The 22,220-nt window shown below is 43.6% G+C and overlaps 1 protein-coding gene and 1 long non-coding RNA gene across 14 annotated transcripts in view; one reads left to right on the top strand and one right to left on the bottom strand.

Moving 5' to 3' along the window:
• The first annotated feature begins 1,725 nt into the window (after positions 1–1,725).
• Positions 1,726–22,220, top strand: part of LOC118220584 (nuclear factor 1 X-type) — a 170,899-nt gene continuing 150,404 nt past the window's right edge. For all 13 annotated transcript variants that reach the window (XM_035404512.1, XM_035404509.1, XM_035404501.1 and 10 more), the window contains exon 1: positions 1,726–1,818. In XM_035404512.1, the coding sequence (XP_035260403.1) occupies positions 1,741–1,818 (78 nt within the window). In that variant the 5' untranslated portion in view covers positions 1,726–1,740. The remainder of the gene's footprint in view (positions 1,819–22,220) is intronic.
• On the bottom strand, positions 14,901–22,162 carry LOC118220587. Its single transcript, XR_004763974.1, has 3 exons — positions 22,027–22,162; positions 19,686–20,256; positions 14,901–15,055 (listed from the first exon to the last, which is right to left on the bottom strand). It is a non-coding gene; the product is annotated as an uncharacterized LOC118220587 (long non-coding RNA).

The following is a 22,220-nucleotide window of genomic DNA, read 5'->3' as shown; positions in this document are numbered from 1 at the left end:
CGCGATAAAGCGTAGCTCCCAACCTGAGAGAATTAAACTGAGACTTCAAGTCTGCATGCTCCGTAGATCTCCAGGCGAAAAAAATTGCGTGTGTGTGAGAAAGAGAAATAAATTGGTCTGTTTTTATTTAGAACAATTTTTTTAAAACAATCAACAAAGACCACAGTATTCAGGCTGTGGGCACTGTTTAAATTAAATTAGACTTGACAAGACGATCATCAACTATAACGTGACAATGGGAAACATTTTTGTGAATACTACAACTGCATGTGTAACCTACTTTTTTATTGTCCTCCATTATATTTCAGGGAGTTCCATCTATATATATATATATATATATATATATATATATATATATATATATATATATATATATATATATAAACATTTCAGCGGCTGTACTGAATTTTGACGCATTAACAGCATACACAGCATGCGCCAAGAGTTCTCTAAAGCCATATTTGCATTCTATCCGTTTGTAATTTATCACTGATAATTGTTTTCACTTTGGGACAGTGATGAAGTCATCGCGCGCTTGATTAACCAGAGGGATGTGTGCTCTCATCTAATGCTGTATGAAATACGTCGGGAAATAACAACGTGATATGTTTCATAATTTATTAGAGCTAATACACCATCAATGTTAATCAAACAGAAAGTACATGGGGGTAAAATGTACTCTGTCAGACTACAATTAACACTGAATATTTACTGTGCACCTGATGGCCATTGGGTTTAAAGCAATAAACAAACAAATAAATAATAAAGTGATGATGATGATGATGATAATGTTGTAAAATTATATCAGGTGTGGCAATATAAATGCTGCCCAGTAAAACTTTTTTACAATGCCATCACAGGAAATCAATCATTAGTCTGAGTAGGGAACAAGGATACGCAATGCAAGAATGATGTCAGTTTCAAGGTGCACACTGTGATCTTTGGAGTAATGAAATGCCATCCAACCAGCTAAAGGCAGTTAATCTCTTAGGGAGTGGATTCCTGATATACAATCGATATACAAACTAGTGCAAGACAGATCCGCAATGGCACATATAATGGCAAGTGCCACGCATGAATGAGGAATAACCAACTCATCCAAGTTCTGCATTTCCTTCTCGTCTTCCTTCCTTTTGGACAGACAGACAGGCGCACTGCTGTGTGTACATCAGAGGAGGCCTTAGCAACAACTAAGACAGAAGGGAAAAGATCAAGAAGATCTGCACACACACACACACACACACAAACACGTATACATACACACATGCACACACACACTCACACATACGTACACACAGGCACGCACACACATACACATTCATGTATAAACACACACACATGCATACACACACACACACACACCCGTACACACACACGTACACACACACACATACACACCCGTACACACACACACACACGTACACACACACACACACGTACACACACACACATACACACGTACACACACACACACAGGCGCACAGACTGAGTGTCCTGCACCGCTTGGCTGTGAGCGTGCATATGGCAGAGGAGCTGGACTGGCGGAGTGGTGGTCACAGCTGTTTAGAGAGAGCTGCTTGTTGTTTATCGCGTCGGGGTCCTCTCTCGCACACGCACACATCGAGCGCATCCCAGGCCCACGCGGCTCCTGATTGGTGCTCCGTCTGCGCGCGCGTTCCCTTGTTTTTTTTTTTTTCCGTGATCCCGGGAAGGGGATATTGGCTGCGGAGGAGTGCAGGAATGAGGGCTGGAGGGCACAGGGATCTGGGGCTCAGATGCCAGCTGTGCCACGACTTCTCTGCCAGGTCACGGTGGATGGTAGGGCCTTGCTCTCTTTCACTCTTACTCTCTTTCTCTCCGTCTCATTCCTCCTCTTCCTCTGTTTCACCCAGCAACTGCCCGGCCACCTAGGGTAAACTGTGGCTGGCTGCTCACCCACCTCCAGTGTTGTTGTCACACTGAGGATTTTAGCTGTGGTCCAGCAGCGACATCGCCAATTGGTCCTGATAGTCTGTTAGTAGCAATGAGACTTAAGGTACATGGTGAATAATGATCACTGGTTTCACTGGGTAGACATGGCAATAGCAATGCTTTCAACAGGGGAAATTGCAATAGCTGTACAGTTAGTAAAAGTGGCATGGTACTTAGCACAATGTAGTGTGTACCACTGGAGGAGAGGAGAACAGAGTGGAAACAGTGTTTTTTAAAAATATAATGGCAGTGATAACTGGGACACAGAGGAAATGTTTGTTATGAGGTGCATTTGTCGGAGTACTCAATAAGATCGATTGATTTATGCATTGCCCATTCGAATGGCTTTCTGCTCAGAAGAAAATGGTTGCACAGTTCGTTCTGTTAGATGTTAACGTTAAATGTTCAAGAAGCAGTTAAAGCATGATGAAAAAGCGAACAGGGAGGGTCTCTGAAATGATTTATCAGTTAAACGATGCGACGAGTCACGACTTCGAAGTTGAGGACAGCAGAAGTTTGCTGTCTTTCGCAGACAGATTATTTTTTGCACCAGTACAATTCGCACTTCATTGTGGAGAGGCTAGCGCTAGGTGACTTAGCTATTGAACAGTGTTTTCAAATGTGAACGTTAAGTTTTATTCTGTGAGTTTTATTAGTCTACAAATGGTGGTTGAATGTACTGGGTGGAACATTACTGTTGTTTTGCAGTTGACTCTTGTGACATGCTAAATTTAAAAGCAGGAGTTATGTAAATTCTAGTAATTTTATTATGAATTATGAATTGAGTAATTTAGTAATTATGAATTCTAGTAAATTCATATAATGACTGAGTCATATGAATTTACTGGTTGCAAATACAGAAGTAAAAAGTATATCATAATAGCATGTAGTTATCCAAACTATAGTAATCCAGTACCTCACTTAAAAGTTCAAACTTCAGCAATATTCTGATATTCAATTCAATTTTATTTGTATAGAACTTTTTTACAGAGAACTGTCACGAAGACACAATATGTACATATATATATTCAGGCAGATCCATGTTTTTTTTCTATTGCTGAGGTTTGAACTTCAGAGCTTCAGGTCGTGCAGCGGTTAGCGCTGTTGCCCCGCTGGCTGCGTCCTCTCTGCGTGGAGTTTGCGTGTTCTCCCCACATTCGTGTGGCTTTCCCCCAGGTACTCTGGTTTCCTCTCACAGTCAAAAGACATGTAGGCTCCAAGGCTCACTTGCAAAAGAGACGTCAATCTCAGTGTGACTAACCTGGTTAAAAAAAAAAGGCAAAACAAAAATGAAAAGTTTCATGGTCTGGCAGCGCAGAATCTTTAGTGTGTGTGTGTGTGCGCGTGTGTGTGTGTGTGTGTGTGCGTGTGTGTGTGTGTGTGTGCACTGAGCTGTACCATCCCCGAGGCACCACAGTGTGTTGAGAGCGGGCCCTGTTACAGATGTCACAGCGCGGTGAAGCTCTGCTCCCATCTCCAAAACAATACAGAAGGGTGGAAAGAGACATCTCCTCTCCTCCCTGGGATGAGCGAGGGAGGGAGAGAGAAAGAGGAGTGTGGCTGCAGTGACCCCCCAGTCCCGGGGGGCCTGTCTGGGAAGCGGGCGGGGCACAGAGGTCCTCAGTGCACACAGCGCTAATCCAAGCCTCTCCCAAGCATCTGGAGTACTGACACAGTATCGACACAGTTTGAAACCTGTGCTCCCCAGCTGAGCTGGGGCTGCCCTGTGCACAGCTCTCTGGGGCCTCCCTGTGCACAGCTATCTGGGGCCTGCCTGTGCACAGCTATCTGGGGCCTCCCTGTGCACAGCTATCTGGGGCCTGCCTGTGCACAGCTATCTGGGGCCTCCCTGTGCACAGCTATCTGGGGCCTGCCTGTGCACAGCTATCTGGGGCCTGCCTGTGCACAGCTCTCTGGGGCCTGCCTGTGCACGGCTATCTGGGGCAGCAGACAGCTGGGCACACGGCGAGCAGGGAGAGCCAGACAGCCCAGCGCTGGCACTAGGATTGGCACTGGGACTTGGGGGGGGTGGGGGGATGGTGGGGGCTGCTTGGCATCAGGGCAGTACCCTGGGCATACCCTCTGATGATTTTGTTGACCAGCCCTCTGTGAAAAGATAAAGAAAAAAAGAGGGGGGGGGGGAGGGTGACATGGTAGGGAGAGTGAAGTTTCTCCTTTGTTGCTTTTGCTGTGCTTGGTATACTGATGTGCATAATGTGTAACTTCAGGGTTGGTCTGACTGCATTTTGTGCTCTCAGACTGCAGCCAAGCAACTCTGAGGATCTCCTCTATCCCTTTTCCCCAACTGCATAGCATGACAGTCCTGTCTCCTTCCCTTCCGTCCTACCCACAACCCCAGCACCCTAAACCGCCCTGCCCCTCCCTCTACCCCTGTCTCTGTGTCCTACCCACAACCCCAGCACCCTAAACCGCCCTGCCCCTCCCTCTACCCCTGTCTCTGTGTCCCACCCACAACCCCAGCACCCTAAACCGCCCTGCCCCTCACTCTACCCCTGTCTCTGTGTCCTACCCACAACCCCAGCACCCTAAACCTCCCTGCCCCTCCCTCTACCCCTGTCTCTGTGTCCTACCCACAACCCCAGCACCCTAAACCGCCCTGCCCCTCCCTCTACCCCTGTCTCTGTGTCCTACCCACAACCCCAGCACCCTAAACCGCCCTGCCCCTCCCTCTACCCCTGTCTCTGTGTCCTACCCACAACCCCAGCACCCTAAACCGCCCTGCCCCTCACTCTACTCCTGTCTCTGTGTCCTACCCACAACCCCAGCACCCTAAACCGCCCTGCCCCTCCCTCTACCCCTGTCTCTGTGTCCTACCCACAACCCCAGCACCCTAAACCGCCCTGCCCCTCCCTCTACCCCTGTCTCTGTGTCCTACCCACAACCCCAGCACCCTAAACCGCCCTGCCCCTCCCTCTACCCCTGTCTCTGTGTCCTACCCACAACCCCAGCACCCTAAACCGCCCCGCCCCTCCCTCATGCAGATACCCCCGCCCCTGCTCCTCTCTGTCAGCACAGATGCCCGGGTTGGCCTGCAACAGCTGTCCCGCCATGTGCTGCTACCAAGTGTTGCGGCGGTGCGGAGAGTGGCGTGGTGGGGGCTGAGCAGGGGGGTCATGAATATTCATGAGCTCATGGAGCCCACTACGCCAAACAGAGCCCGGCCCTGCCAAAGCTCAGCCTCCTCTTTACGCTCCTGTGAGAGAGAGAGAGAAGCTCAGCCTCCTCTTTACGCTCCTGTGAGAGAGAGAGAGAGGGAGAGAGAGAGAGAGAGAGAGAGAGAGAGAGAGAGAGAGAGAGAGAGAGAGAGAGAGAGAGAGAGAATGGAGGGTAAAAACATGGTAGGAAGACTGAACAAGTGTGTGTGCATGTGTGCTTGTGCATCTGTGAGTATCTGTGTGTGTGTGTGTGTGTGTGTGTGCATGAGTGTGTGACTGTGTGTGTGTGCGAGTGTGTGTGTGTGCATGTGTGTGTGTGAGAGTGTGTGTGTGTGTGTGTGTGCGTGTTGCATGTGTGAGAGTGAGTGTGTGTGTGTGTGTGTGTGTGTGCGTGTTGCATGTGTGAGAGTGAGTGTGTGTGTGTGTGTGAATGTGAGTATGTGTGTGTGTATGAGTGTGTGAGTGTGTGTATGAGTATGTGTGTGTGCGAGCGTGTGTGTGTGCGTGTTGCATGTGTGAGTGTGTGAGTGTGTACGAGTGTGTGAGTGTGTGTGTATGAGTATGTGTGTGTGCGAGCGTGTGTGTGTGCATGTGTGTGTGTGCGTGTTGCATGTGTGAGTGTGTGAGTGAGTGTGTGTGTGTGTATGAGTGTGTGAGTGCGTGTGTATGAGTATGTGTGTGTGCGAGCGTGTGTGTGTGTGTGTGTTGCATGTGTGAGTGTGTGTGTGTGTGTGTGTGTATGAGTGTGTGAGTGCGTGTGTATGAGTATGTGTGTGTGCGAGCGTGTGTGTGTGCGTGTTGCATGTGTGAGTGTGTGAGTGAGTGTGTGTGTGTGTATGAGTGTGTGAGTGCGTGTGTATGAGTATGTGTGTGTGCGAGCGTGTGTGTGTGTGTGTGTTGCATGTGTGAGTGTGAGTGAGTGTGTGTGTGTGTGCGTGTTGCGTGTGTGAGTGTGAGTGAGTGTGTGTGTGTGTGTATGAGTGTGTGAGTGCGTGTGTATGAGTATGTGTGTGTGCGAGCGCGTGTGTGTGCGTGTTGCATGTGTGAGTGTGAGTGAGTGTGTGTGTGTGTGAGTGTGAGTGAGTGTGTGTGTGTGCGTGTTGCGTGTGTGAGTGTGAGTGAGTGTGTGTGTGTGCGTGTTGCGTGTGTGAGTGTGAGTGAGTGTGTGTGTGTGTGTGCGTGTTGCGTGTGTGAGTGTGAGTGAGTGTGTGTGTGTGCGTGTTGCGTGTGTGAGTGTGAGTGAGTGTGTGTGTGTGTGTGCGTGTTGCATGTGTGAGTGTGAGTGAGTGTGTGTGGGGGGGGGGATGAAGAGAAAGGGAGAAAGCAGTCTGCATGGCCTGGTTCCAGTCTCCCCTCGGTCCCAGGGAGGCTGCAGGGATGGAAAGAGTGTGAGAGAGGGCAGGAAACTAAAGAGATTGAGAGGGGAAAGAGGGAGAGAGAGCCAGGAGACAGGGGCCGGGGCCAAGACGGGAGAGGAGTTGGGGTGCGGGGGGTGCGGGGGTGCCTGGGGTGCGGGGTGGGGGGGGGGGGGGGAGACCTCTATAGCACACTGCGAGGTGCGCTACAGTAAAGCATCACGACTGCCTGCCACAGGGCACAGAACCCGGTCCCGCCATCGCGCCGGCGTTCGCTCGCTAACGAGGGAAGGAGCGGATCGCAGAGAGAGAGAGAGGGGGCGAGAAGGAGCGAACTCTTCCTCAGACGACAAGTACGGGCAGAGGAGCGAGCGCTCCTTCGACGGAGCGCCCCGGCGGCGCCAGAGGTTACGCGAGGGCACGCCGGTCGCTCCCTGTCTGTGCTTGTCCCGAACGGAGAGGGAGCCCTTCTGCACGCCGCCCGCGGCGCATCAGAACACGTGAACCGCCACGGAAACGCGCCCCCTGCCGTCCCGCCGTCCGGCCAGAACCTCTGCGCCCGTGTCCGAGGCTCGGAGTAACGCTGGCGTGCCCGTCTGCCCGGTGGCCCTGGATGGGCAGCGATGGCCCCGGATGTGCAGCGATGGCCCCGGATGGGCAGCGATGGCCCTGGATGGGCAGCGATGGCCCTGGATGGGCAGCGGTGGCCCCGGATGGGCAGCGATGGCCCTGGATGGGCAGCGATGGCCCCGGATGGGCAGCGATGGCCCCGGCTCGACTGGATGATGCAGCATCTGACGGGGGGAAAGGCGGAGGCCTGCTGATCAGCGATTGGTCGACGTGGCGGAACCCGCCGGCGCGACCTGTCGCCGTGGCGCCCGAGCCGGATCGGGGGTCCGGTGTGGCCTTTTTCCCGAAAGGCGGACGGGGGCGTGCGGCGGTGCGCGCGGCCGGGCACGGAACCCCACCCCCCATCCCCCATCCCCACCCCTCCGGGCCGGTCGGCGCGGGCGACGGGAACGCGCGGCAGACGGCAGGGCGTGCTCGGGCAGGGAGGACCACGCCCGCTTCGGAAAGCCGGTGACTCCGAGGCTGCTGGGTACAGGACGGGACTGCAAACGAGCGGGTCGCACGAAGACGGGAGAGCTGGTCAGCGGGCGCCGAGCTGCGTCCAAACGAAGCCGCTGCAGACCACGGCGGCGTCCCTTATTCCCACCCCAACACTGCATAAATACGACCCACAGTACCCCTGTGAACTCTGCCCATATCAGTCCATGAATCGCTGGCAAACTTGCTGTATTTTTACTGCATTATTCATCTTCCTTGTCTGGATCAAATCACCTTTCACACAGATGTCCATTATTAGAGTACCAGTGCATTGTTGCCATATTTTCTCACGTTAAAACCTACATACATGTCTAGATCATGTTCCCTGTGTCATACAAGTATCTCCAGAGAATACAATACAAGTATTATTTTAGGATGGGAAGGGTAACCAAAAAAAAATAAAATCTTGAAGATAATAAGAAGAGGCAGTCATGTGACGAGGTCACAGCTACTTCACGGTTAGAGAAGCACATGACAAGAAGAAGGACATGGCACCTTTTTTTTGTGATGTGTTTAAAAACACAGGGGACTTTCCTACACAGATACCAGGACAAAAGCAGTAGGAAGTATCAGGAAAAATGTGAAACAAAAAAGGGCTTGCTGTCTGGAGTCAATGCTGTGTCTGCCATCTGGACCAAAAACTTTGTTATGGAATATAAATGTATTTTTTTTTGGGTATGGGTACACATTATTCCAATAACAATGCTGGCGCATAGATGCACTGATGACTGTGGTGTGGGCTTAAGTAGCCAAATGTCTTAAATGATAAAATGACAGAAGAGGAGGAGGTGGAGAAAAAGAAAGAGGAGGAGGAGGAGGAGGAGGACGAGAAGAAGGAGGAGGAGAAGGAAGAGGAAAAGATGAATCGGGGTACGGTGTTTAAGAGAAGAAGACACTGGGAGAAAGGAGTTGAAGAAGGAGAGAAGTGGGCTGTGTTAGCAGGAGCAAGAGACATGGGGGTGGGGGTCAGAGAGATGAGAGGAAGGGGGAGAGATAGAGAGCGGGAGAGAGAGAGAAAGCAGATGAGAGGGATACAGCAGCGATGGAGGGAAAGAGCGAGGGGGACAGTGGCTCAGAGGGAGCCTCTAGTGCGCTTCTCTCTCTCTTTCAAGAAGTGCCAGGAAAACAGATTATGAGTCCTTTTTTCTCCTGGGGGAGGACAAGCCAGCTCTCCCCATATCTCCCTCCCTCCCTCCCTCCCTCCAATCCATCCGCTTTGCCTCAAATAATAGCGATGCCCACAAACAGCGTGAAAAACACCACATGGACACATTTTAAATAAGGTCAGCAAAGTTCAAACTTCCCTGCTCTCCGCCATTCTCCAAGCACCCCAGGTGCGCGTGTGTGTGTGTGCCTGTCCGTGTGTACGTGTGTGTGTTTGTGCATCCACTATGTTTTATATATTGTCCAAGTTTTATTTATTTATTTTTCACATTCAGCCTTTAAAGGTGCTTGTCTAGGACACGCACAACTTATGCAATGTGCTTAATGACTAAGAAGTCATTCAAAATGATCAGATCAATTATGGCAACCCTGTGGGCCAAAGATCACCTAAAAGCCACTGTATACATCTTGTTTTCAAATGATGGGAGTCCATATCCCTGTGCTACATCCATTTCAGGAACCATTTCAGATGATTCAAGGAACAGTATCATCGAAAATTCAGACAAAATGACATTCTGAGAACTGTGCTCGCCCCTTATCAAGGACCTCTGACTGTTTATTCTGAAGTGCATCTGTGTGATATTCATCCACACTGTTTCAGAGCCTGGCAGCAGTATGGCACCACCCCCCCCCCCCCACCCCCCCCATTGACACACACACACACACACACACACACACACAGGCCTAGTCACACACTGTCCTTCTCTTTCTCTCTCATACACACACACACACACGCACACACACACTGCCAGGGTTGTACAAACACACCATGTTTCTCTCTCTCTCATGCACACACAGGCAGAGTTGTACAAACACACTCTCTCTCTCTCTCTCTCTCTCTCTGTCTCTCATACACACACACATACACACACACACACACAGGCAGTTGTACAAACACACTCTCTCTCTCTCTGTCTCTCTCACACACACACACACACACACACACACGCACACGCACACACACACACTCGCTCTCTCTCTCTGTCTCTCTCACATACACACACACACACACACACACACGCACACGCACACACACACACACAGGCAGGCAGCAGTGCCAGCCGCTCCCCCTGTCTATCAGGCCCCGTAAAGCTCCCTTGCCGCTGTAAGATAAGCGGGAGCGCTGGTCGCTGGGCCTCCGGAGAGCCGCCCCGCCGGAGTGGCGCAGCGCGGGGAGGCTGATTAAGCGCCAGAGCAGGGGGCAGCCGGAGAGGAACCCGCCTTCCTGCGTTCTCCTTTTCCTGGCAGAACATCCCGCCATCAATCAATCACAGCTCCGCCGCCGCCGCCGCCGCCACCGCCGCGCTGCCCTCGGACGGCCGCCGCTCTAATTACACCCCCGGCTCCTCGCGGTCCTGCCCCTTGCCTCGGCTTTCAAAATGGCCGCCCCGCATTCCGGAGCGCGCTCCCGCTGTCGGGGGATAGAACAGCGCCTCCTGCGGGTAGTCAGGCCTTCGACTAATTAAAAAACAAAAACGGTCAACAAAATGGATGCGCATGCTTTCAGTCCACCTCATCAAAGTAAATTATCTTTTTATTATCTTAAAGTTTTTTTTTCTTTCCCTGTATTATGGAGTAAAATGTTCAGTATTATGTCAACATCACTTTTATATGAGATTGTTTATATGAGTCTGTGTAAAATGCATTCTGTCAGTGTAAAATGCACTCTAACCGAGCTGATTTAACATGGACCTTTTTGCTGCGCATTTGTAGGCATGTTGCAATGTCCCACACAGGTGAGCTCAGACTAGCATGTGTCCTCTAAAATACATTTACCTGTAGTCAGCCACGGCGTCTTCACCCCGGGCATCCCACCGGTCACGAGTCATCACCGTTCCCGGTCTGGAGAACCGTTACAGCAAATGAAGCTGCACGCAGATCAACCAGAGCAAGAGCAGTTGTGTTTTTTATTTATTTTATTTTTTTACTGCAGGTACCTTACTGACTTTCTCTCCCCGGGGCCACCCCATGGTGCATTATTGCCTTGCGTTGAGCGGTAGGTGAGCGCAGCCAACATTAGCGTGGTTAAAATCTGTCCCCGGAACCACACAGCTGGTTAAATGAGATGCTTTGGCCGAGCGTGTCAACCGATGTCTCCCATCTCTGTGGATATCTGAAAGAACTGACTTTTATTTTTCATCCGAGTTCAAGACTCTGTTATTGTACTAGGCTTACCTCTGCCGTACAGAAAGACCATCTGGAACCAATCACACTATACCTGTGGGAAATGTATATATATCTAATGGATGGTTCTCATTTGCTAGGAGTAAGTATCTAAACAGACAGTTTAGAGATTTTTGCATTACTTCACAGCACTTCTGGAACCACTGATTGTCGATTAGTCCCCTCAGGACACCTTCAGCTAGAGATGTTGGAATTTTTATTTTTCTCAGTAACTTCAGTGAAAGGGGATCTGTGAAAAATGAAAAATTGCCCCTGTGCCATAAATTGTACAGAAAAACTGCTGCAGCATAAGCCGAACATCGTCAGACGGTTCTGTAGATTTTTGTGTGGAAATGGACTCCGTTGTGCTTCTTTCTTTCGTTTGTTGATTACCTGGTAGTCAGTACAGGAAGTGGACTCCTTACTCTATACAATTACCCTCTGCAGAGAACAAAATGGAGAGAGTTTCTGGGCATGGTAACTGCTTCAAACATGATCGCTGTGTAGTTGGGGTTAGCATTCCGTGGTACTTTGTTGCCTAGTTGCTCTCTCAGTTTTTAGTCATCCCCATTCTAGACTTTTTGTGCATTTCCTTTTGTTTGTTGGTGCTTTTGTTCCTGCTGAGCAAGGTTCACTTCACAAAAGTTATGAAAAGTCGGTAGAAGTTGTGTGTGTGTTTATGTGCTTGAGTGCGTGTGTGTGCACACATGAACGTGTGTGCATGCGTGTGTTTGTGTGTGTGTGTGTGTGTGTGTGTACGTATGCATGTGTGTGAGTGTGTGCATGTGTACGTGTGTGTGGGTGTGTGGGGATGTGCATCTGAGTGTGTGTGTGTGTGTGTGGGTGTTTGTGTGTATGCATGTGCCTGTGAGTGTGTGGGGGGTGTGTGTACATGTGCGTTTAAGATCGGAGATGTAGAGTGTGTGTTCTCTCAGTGCCACTGTCACTGGCCCTGGGAATTCCATGTAGGGCAGAGATGGGAAAAGCAAATTTAATGCCTGCTTTGTTAGATAAAGAAAATTCTTTGTTACTATGCAAAAATCACAGATTCGGCAACTTTGAAAGTGGATTGGAAAGACCAAATGCAAATCATAAAGCTTGATAAAATACACCATAATTACAGCCTACTACTACAACTACTTCTCTACTACTATTACTACTACTACTACTACTACTACTACTACTACTACTACTACTAATAATAATGATAATAATAATAATAATAATAATAATAATGTCATTATTTTCCAATAAATTAACTTATGAAACTTACCACCGCATCGTATTTTACACCCGAGCCAATTTTAGCGTGAGAGTAAGGGAAAAGCAAGACCCAGCTGCGGGAGGCTGTTTTAAGAGCTGGAGCTCAGCCTGCTTTGCCGGGAGACCGCAGCACTATGCCGCGACCCTTTCCAAGCCTCCCCTTACCCGCTTTTCTAATTATAAAAGAACAAATGCAAAGGTAAACATAATCACATAGAACGACAATGGCCTCACTGTTCATCCACACAATATATTAGAGCTTCTTTATCTTCATGTACTAAATTGACTTTTTTTAAATAATAAAATGTCCACCTAACATAGCCTAACATAGGAAAAAATAAGGCTGCCCGGTACCGTTGGTTTCCTGAAGCTATAATAAGACGTTCTGAAAAGAACCCTGAAAAAAGACAGAAAAACAGAGACCAACAATGACACGTTTGCAGAGAAAATGAGACGCAAAACCGGGGCAAAGATGAGAAATCAGGCGAGTTCGTGAAAACTTCCAGATGGGTGAGTATAGATTTTATTTTATAAGCAGAACTGATTTCAATAATAAAAACAAATAGACAAAAAACTCTATTAGCAGGGCACCTATTAAAACTAAACGTAGGCCTACAATCATAATTAAAGCCTTTAAATTTAATTATTAGCAATAACGGGCCCGCACAGCAAGCAAAGTGTGAAAAGAAGGGTGGTTTCAATAGTTTCGCCAACAATATTTTACAGTTTCTATTGTAAAATATTGTTGCACCTTTAACTTTCTGACGCCGATAAGTAGGCCAAATTCTTCAAAACGTAATAATAGCTTCATAATATCCAGCATGGAATTTGTAGACAACAGTTTTTCTTTTTCAAACTTACTTTCCCAAAATAATAGTGGGCCCATATAGGTTACTTTCCAACACCAGGTAACATCATTTTACAAAAGACTTGTCAAGAAAACAAAAGCCCTGTCATTCTCTTAAATCGCGAACAACATGACTGTGTGTGGACAATCTCTTAAAAGCGCACATTAAACGGATGGCGACAAATTGTTCTCAGATAAGTGTTATGACTACCAAACGTCTTAGCCGTTTTCCATTATAATTAGATAATTTACAGGCGCGTTAGGAGGAGCCCATGCTGTTTCTACGTTCTGGCAATTTTACTGTAGGAGAACACTATAAAAATATAGCGTACCTTTACGCTTACCCTCTCCCTGAAACTAAGCAAACTAAGTATACTGTGCAAACCAGTGAGTTCGGTCAACTTTGTTCCAGTTAATCTTAGGCAAAATATGTTACACCAGTACATAAGTTCATCTTAAACTCTGAGTTGTAAAAGTGTATTCATTTAATTAGATTAAACTCCAGATGCTAATCCAATGCTAAAATGTGTATAGATACCAACTGCCTTGTTGTTTGGTTATAGGGCAATAGGGCGAGGCCGATTCGTCCCTATTTATCTGGAAACCATCCATTAAGACTGTGTTCCCGTTTATTCACATAATATCTGTGCAAAATGAAATCCTTTAATATAACCGATGTTTTTTTTCCACATAATTCAATAATGCCAAGGGCTGCCATGTGTTGTAACGTTAGCTTCTCAAGTATAAATAACTACGGGAAGCCTAAATAGGTTGCATGAGAAGAAGCATCACTGGCCAGGCTTGGCTCGTCGTAGTCAACTCGATGCAAACATGAGCGAAGCCGCCGCTTATAGTGTTTTGTAGATTCAATGCCCACATTATGCCACGGAGTAAAACAGTGTGGTGTCAGAAAAGCTGTGTCCGCGCTCGCGGTGAGAACCGCTCCGCTCCGCGCTCATTACCCACGGCCGGGTTCTAATTGATGCGTTCAGGCTTAACTTTCCCTCTGCATTCCCCGTGTGAGTACAATTAGGAGACATTACACACATGCCAGCGAAGGTTTAACAGTTATTTTTTTAATCCCCCGGGACGCCTTTCGGTTCATTCCTCCATTATAATCGCTTTGATTTTGCCATATTCTTTAAGCATCTGAAAGGAAATTCGTCGACTGAAATGTAATTGTGAGAATATTAATAGGCCAAGATGAAGCTATCTGAAAAAAGAAAAATAGATTCGTTTTAAAGGTATTCTGAAAACTAACTAACTATTTTAAAGCGCGGTCGTTAGGTAGCCTATCGTTCATCCTGTAGCCAGTCCTTAATTTTTCTATTTAGTTATCATGAAGAATTATACATACAATTAAATCTATATAGCAGAACCCAAATTATGCAGAACTGAGGAATGTACATTTTTTGCAACTTTTTTGCTCTGTCATTCAGTCGTAGCCAAATGTATTCACCAGTGTACGAAATATAACACCAATGACCACTAATAACGAAAAATGCAAGAATCATATTTTCATTATGGTCGTAAATTTGGTTCCAAAATAACTTGATTTCAAATAACGAATATAATGCAGCACACTTATTGGGGACAGTGACATGTAATTTAATTAAATGTAATATGCCCAGAATGTAGAAAAATGTCAGTAGAAAAGAATTCCTTGAAAAATAAAAAATTAAAGTAAATAAATTACCTACAATTGCTTCTAAAACTAATAATAATAATGTAACGATTCCTGCAATGTACTGATCTAGCTGCAATAAGTGCAATGCCATTGCATTTTGGACATTCAAAAGTAGTAACCATTTTTATGCAAAAGTTGAACAGTTGAAAACTAAATAAATAGCAAAGTTTATTAACTAAAAATGTTTAATTTTATGCATTCAATATTAACAAATAGCCTTTACACATTAATAATTTAGTGAAACCATAACGTGGAAGGCGTGTTTAATGAACGACGTTTATAATTTTATCTCGTCCGTCAAATGAGGTGTTCCAGGTTGATGCTAAAATGAAAAGGATAAAAATAGAATTAAACACATAAGACATCGATGCAATTCTTTATGGGGGCAATTGCATAATTGGGTGCACCAGAATAACTTTAAAATTGAGAAATGTCTGAAGTCTGGATGTGGTGTGCATTCTCAAGGCATCAATAGCCTTATGGATTATTTAAGCATTTCAAAAGTCCATTCTTATATAAAATCTTTTTATTAGGCCTACATATTTGTTTTATATTATGTCTAAACATGAAGGTTAGAATGATTCTGATTTAAGAAATGCATCCATGCCTTACGCAGTAAGAGCAATATCTAAATGCGAACATTAACAAAATATTTAAATGATGGGAAGGCATTCGACATCATTCGAATTTAATATTTTAATATGAAAATATATATTTATTCTGATTAATTTTAACTGGAATTTAAATTTTCATTGCAACAAGTGTAAACGTTAATTAAATAAATAAATTCACGAGCAATGACAGGAATTTCTACTCCACGTTATCTGCAAGCGTAATCAAGTGCCACGGATTGTTATATAAGTTGCCCAAGGGAAGGTGGAACAGTATTACTTTTTTCCACAACTTTTCCCACAACAGACAGATGCAATTAAATTATTCTAAAATGTTTTTTTTAGTTTTATGAGAGGCCACATGCAAGTTTTAACAAAAATTCCACCGACTACAAAGAATGTAATGTAACTATAGCCTATAAATTATTTTATGATAACGCTAAAACAAATAGGAATGGTGTCCAAACAGAAAATTATTATTATTTTTAGTAGCAGCGGCAGCAGCAGCAGTAGTAGTAGTAGTAGCAGCAGCAGCAGTAGTAGTAGCAGTAGTAGTAGTAGTAGTAGTAGTAGTTGTAACAATAGTAGAAACAGTAGGATGTGCTTAAATATAGTAAATATGTGTTAATTCTGAACATCATCAAGACTTTTGAGGGTCAGACAAAATCCACATCACTGAAATAGGACGGGTAAGAATTAACTAGTAATATCAAAACCATCATGACAAGCAGCCCTTCTGAGGTTTACTTATGCAATGAACGGAGCAGCAATAGCCTGTTGGTACTGTGCCTACTCATATAGCCTACCACAGCAACATATAGCCTACTTGTCATCTTCAACTTTTGACTAATGCACAGTACCTTCTCCCAACATGACACATGCTTAAATTCTTTTGTTTTGTTTTTGCGCTGCTATGATACTGATCGATTGAATCAAACATAAATAAAATACCTTAAAATACCGCAGGTACAAGCTAAACACTATTTAGGTTAGATAAACGGAACTGTTTGCTCTTGCAGGGCGGGTGAGGCTGTGGTACTTTACTGTGGTTCACAGTTCCACGTTTCACTGCAGTACAGGCGATAAGGGAAATGGGTACTTAATTCACTTTTCTGTTTCAAGATAGTGTCAAGATTCAAATCTATTAATGAATTTACAAATGCCAAGGTAAATATTCTTTATTAATCAAGTAATAGGGAATGACACGTGCAATTTTTGTTTTGCCCTAGCAGGATATATCAATTGCATGTGTCATAACTCATATTGTGTATATAGGCTGATCAGAAACCACGACCATCATCATCCTCATCATCATCATCCAGAAAGACGTTACAGGCTGAAGGCATGCTAGCAGTGGTAGCTTGAAGGGCCTACGCTACATGGTAAATGCCCGAGATATAAATCTCTTGAAAATCATTGTGATGATAACGATGAACCAAACCGATATTTTTAATTATAGGCTGACTCAGGCCGGTAAGTCTTTCTTGTAAAATGGGTGATATACAAAAAAAAATAAAAATAAAAAAATAAATAGAAGGCCAACAATGTAAAATCATATAGATCAACTTGAGAACAGGCTATGCATCTAAAGAACGATAATAATTGCATCATGACAGGATGCTAAGGCAGAAATCACCCTCAACATGTGTAAGAATATTGACAATAGCATTTTTGTTGGCATTCTTATTAGCCAACTAAACATCAAGATGAAAAAAGTGAACCCAGAAAATTCTGATTGTCGTATATTCATCATGATAGTGCAGCTGATTTAGCTGATTACATTTAGACTGATTAGAGTGAAAAGAACAAATTTGGAAGTTATTTTACTTCCCTAGTTAGTCATTGTATGACATGTATTAAAAATAATAATCAATTTTATTTTATTATGGTATATATTTCTTTAGGATTTTAAGGAAACATGGTATAACTTCAATGACTCTTACAGTATGTGTGTGTGTGTTTCTTTGAGTAGTTGTAGTTGTAGAAGTCGTTGAGTATGCAGGAAAAAAATCTGACTGAAAATTGACATTCTAATAGCCTTGACACATGGTCTCACTCAGTACGTCTCAGTTGATGAATCTAGTTCTGAAAAAAAGCTGTCTGAAACTTATGTGATTTCTTTTTAGACATGTAAAAACAGCATAATAAATGATAGCAGAAAAACTGTATTAGAGAAGTTATCAATTTGAATTGATCTAAATATGGCTACAGAAAAAATGATCACAATGAAACTATTACTGTTATTACTTTATTAGTGCTACCAGCATTACTGCAACTACTACCAATAATAATAATAATAATAATGATAATAAATTATTAATATTAATAATACATTAATAATTATAGTAATTATTATTATTATTACTAAAATGGGAAAAATGGTTTTCAGCCATGGACATGTATGTCTCCATATAGAAAAAAAAAACATATAATCCACTTGTATTTCATATTTCACTATAATAAAAATCCTAATCATGTTGAAATGAATTCTTCTCAAGAAAGGTATCTTATGAGGGTTAGCTGATATATATCAGGCTTGGGGAACAAAGTGGCACCTTTCTTCGTTCATTGAAAACTTTGGGAGATTGGTAGTTTCTCATATTAACGAAAAAAAGTGCGGTAAGAATCGAAAAATTTAAATAAACCCAACATATCATTCTCAAACCCATTCAGAATCACAATCAGAAAGGTTGCAGTATTGTGCCTATATTATAAGCTTTTTAGCCTTTTTGTTCTTTATTTGCGCAACAACAATCGATGGCATAAGAAAATACGATTAATATGACAAAATATTATCTTTATATTCAATTATAATGTATTTCACCTGTGGCTTAATTCACATATCTTACACTGGAACAGACGCTCAATTATATTAACTTTCATGGAAGGGCATAAACTTGTCTTGTAAATAAGGCTATAGCCAGTGCACCAACATAATAAAAAAAATTTAACTTCACAATTTATAACATCACTGAAATTGTTCATTTGAAGAAAATCTGAAAAATCTTTTTAAAAATCTAAAAAAAATTTAGATTTTAGATTTCTAAAAATTTAAATTGTACTTCTAAGAGTCAAATAACAAATAATACGACCATTTGTTTTACAGACCCCAGATTGAATTTGGGCCTATTTCAGTCCTCAACGCTAAACTTTCTATAATTTCAAAGCTGAACGAGCACACACGCACACACACACTCGCGGACGCGCAAATTAATAATGTTTGAACACCTGATGGTTGGAGCTATTAGAATTGTTTAAAATTAACAGACTTCTACTGCAAATTTTGAATTACACACAGTAAAATATATGCATTCTGCATTCCCCCCAAAAATATTGTATTTTGTTGAGAAAATACCCAACAGTATTTCCAGAACAGAAAAGAGTTCGATAAAATAACAAAACAACATTCATGCTTTAAAACGCTTTACTGTGAACGTGAACTTAGAAAAGGAAATGTCACCTCCGTGCTAACAACAAATTAACGTTTATTCGCCAGAATGCACTGTCAACACAGTGTCTTCTAAAATAGTTTTACACAACAACCAAATAGTCAGTATTCATAGAAAAAATGTCTATATATTGTTCCACAATTATCAGGCATATGTAAAAATACTTTCAAACTAAGTAAAGTTCCTTTGAAGATAAAGGTTTAAAAAAATTCTCAATAGCAACTGTACAGGTAAAACACAGTATACACAATAAAGTAGGCCTATTGCTTTTCTCTTGGAATATTTCAGTGTAGCTATGGTTTGATTTTTAATATACATATATGAGAGAGAGAGGGAGAGAGATTAATTCGCTTTAAAGTGCAGGAGTTTGTATAGATGTATGACAAACAAAAAAGCTGCATTCGCAGTATTAGCTGTCAGTAGCATATAGCAGTAATCATAATGCTAATGCCTACATTTGTACTATCTACCACACAGACTCAACATATGCTTCGAGTGATATTTTTCAAGTGAGATCCGAGTTTATTCGTCGTTATTCAAACGCATTGTTTAATATTTTACAAAGGACGCTTATGTGTAGCACCGTCCTCCAAAATTTTTGAAAATGTCAGTGTCAGTGTCAATGTCAGTCACCTTACTGCCGTAGATGATAAAAAACTGTGTAAAACTTTGTAAATGGAGAGCATAAATTAAGGGATGATTGGCAAGCAGGTATACGCAACACACATTTATTCTTATATTTTTGGAGAGTAGGCCTACCACAGTTTAAAAATATCTTGATTAACACTGAAATAAAAATGTACATATTTTCATAAATTACATTTTTGGTGATCAAATAGTTAATGGCACTTCAGAAGTACACATCCGCTGGGAAGGAATATGGTTTACTCACCGCATATCGTTATCTCCTTTGATGACCTGTTCATACTACATGAATGTACGGACGTTTCATTGCTGTAATGCATAGGACCAATGGGTGGTTAAAACTGAAAAAAGTAAAAAATATGTACATGTTTCACGTTCAAGCATAACATAGGCCTAGCAACCATTCCTGACAAGACATGTAGTGCTTCACATTAATATATATATATATATATATATATATATATATATATATATATATAACACAATTTATTTTTCTGAGCTACGTAGGCCTACACATAATAAAAAGTTCATTGTTGATTCTGCTCTAGCAGCGTCTATGTAAACCCACAAAGGATAAAATGTACTACATCAGAGTAAAATTAACTCTTGTTGATTTAACACTGAGCATTTTGCTTTGTTAGTATATTTATTCAAAAAACACCACTGTCCGATTGCTTCAAAATTAGAGTGATAAAATTTAAGCGCTCCATAAAGGTAAATTATGAACTTATAGGCCTAATGGAGTGTTTCATGTAATGAAGGCCAGTCGACGGTGTAGCATCGATGTCACTGCACTTCAGAGAGGGAACCTGAAGTCACTGTAAAACAAGCAAATTACATAAATTAGTAGACACAAACCCAGCATAAGTAAGAAACACCCACGACTGGAACAACGTGAGACGAAAAACGTGAGAAATAGACATGCAAGTCTGGCCTTTCGAATACCAGGTTTGTATGGGTCTGTTTACATAGCTGCACATGCTGAGGGACATTTCAATCGATGCGAATATTTGACAGAGGTAACGCCAACATTTTTAGATTTCATGTAATTACTGATGAGGCAAAAGTGTGTACGTATGTTCATGACAGCAAAGTGTACTCAGTCCGTTGTGTTTATTGTTGAAACAATTTAAAGACATCAGATGACAAAACGAAACCACACTAGTGGTAACATATCATAGTGCACAACGGTTGGATAGCACGAGCACATGTGCAGAAAATTAATAGAGCATGTGTTTATTGCATATATAAAGACAAGTTGCATGCCGTGCGCTTATTTCGACCCAAAAATAAATAAATAAATACCAACAACATGTAAAGGCCTGCATGGAAAAAGACAAAGGCTTTACATGGCGTGCATAGCAAATTCGTATATTTAATGAGGTTTCAGAGATTATGATTCATTCTTTTTCAGAACAATACAATGCGTTGCGTGTGAATATTTTAACAGCAATTAAAATAATTCAAATCAGTCTGATATTCAAGGCAGAACTGCATTTCGGAGCATTCTAACAGTATAACTATTTGCCTGAGGCGAGGGGGGGGGGGGGGGGGGAGTGGACAAACGCCTTATATATAAGAATTACTATTGAGACTTGGGTAATATTGAAAATAACTGTTTTAAAACAAGCACCGCCATGTCCGACACACAACTGGCTTCACCTGGCTCTTGTGGCGCACCCCGCTGCGCTCTTGCTACTAGTTCCAACATCTCTTTAGAGCATCTCTCTCTCACTGTCATATATATATATATATGTGTGTGTGTGTGTGTGTGTGTGTGTGTGTGTTATTTTTGTGCAGGGAAATATGAATCGAGTCAAGTGGGGTATAGTTGTTGATTTTAAGCGCACCTTTACACAGACTACCTGTCACCTACCTAGCCACATTCGAGCAAATTCCAGCAACAGTCATAGCAAATGGGGTCTTATTTTGGAGTTTACTCTGTTGCCACGCTTGCACTGGGCAGCTTCTGTCCCGCTCCCTTTCTCCCCCTATCCGTTTTGCAGCCGATACACTGTAGCCTGTGAGCGGTAATCCCCACCGTCCACGATTTACCCAGAGCCCGTCTAATTCTCCTAAAGCCCCAGCTGCCACCGTGGCCACTCGTTGAACACGACAGACTGCGAGCCTCTCAGTTTATTAATAATTCACCAGCTCTCCGCTTCCCCGACCGCGGTCCAGGCAGACGCAACGGTCTTTCTGTATATTCACGATTTATTGTTATCTGCTTACTTACGTCGTCGGACTGGGTACATACAAATATATGGTCGATCTGTGGAAGCTTTCATTTGGGTTTACGTATTCTTTATCTCTGCTGCCTCCTCTCTCGCTCAAACACCTTTGGTGTTCGCACAGAAATCATCGTTATAAGACGAACTTGATCTTTTTTTAATCAGGTCTAATCTCAGTTTGGAGGAGGAGGTGGAGAAGGACCAAAGGGGGTTCCACTTTTTGGTACAGGAGGAGAGGAGGGGGATAGTGGAGAGAGCGATAGAGAGAGGGATGGAGAGAGAGACGTGATGCAGTCTTAAATCCTAGAAAGAGTCAACAGCTGATATTTAATCACATATACGTTGAAAACAACTTACTGTCAATCTCAATTTCATTCAACCTGTTTGTCACTTTTTTTCTCTTGTTTCTGACGAACCACAGACATCGTGAACGGTATCGGGTGAACAGCTCCGCGAGAGATTTGGTGGACAGAGCGCGGCGTTTTGAGCCAGACTGCAATAGCAAATCTCCTGGAGCTCCGAGGTTGACGACTGTTTCTGATGGAAGTCAC

The sequence above is a fragment of the Anguilla anguilla genome, chromosome 2, assembly GCF_013347855.1.
Source record: "Anguilla anguilla isolate fAngAng1 chromosome 2, fAngAng1.pri, whole genome shotgun sequence".
NCBI lineage: Eukaryota > Metazoa > Chordata > Actinopteri > Anguilliformes > Anguillidae > Anguilla > Anguilla anguilla.
Note: the sequence above shows the minus strand (reverse complement) of the source record. Positions and strands in the feature narration are given on the sequence as shown.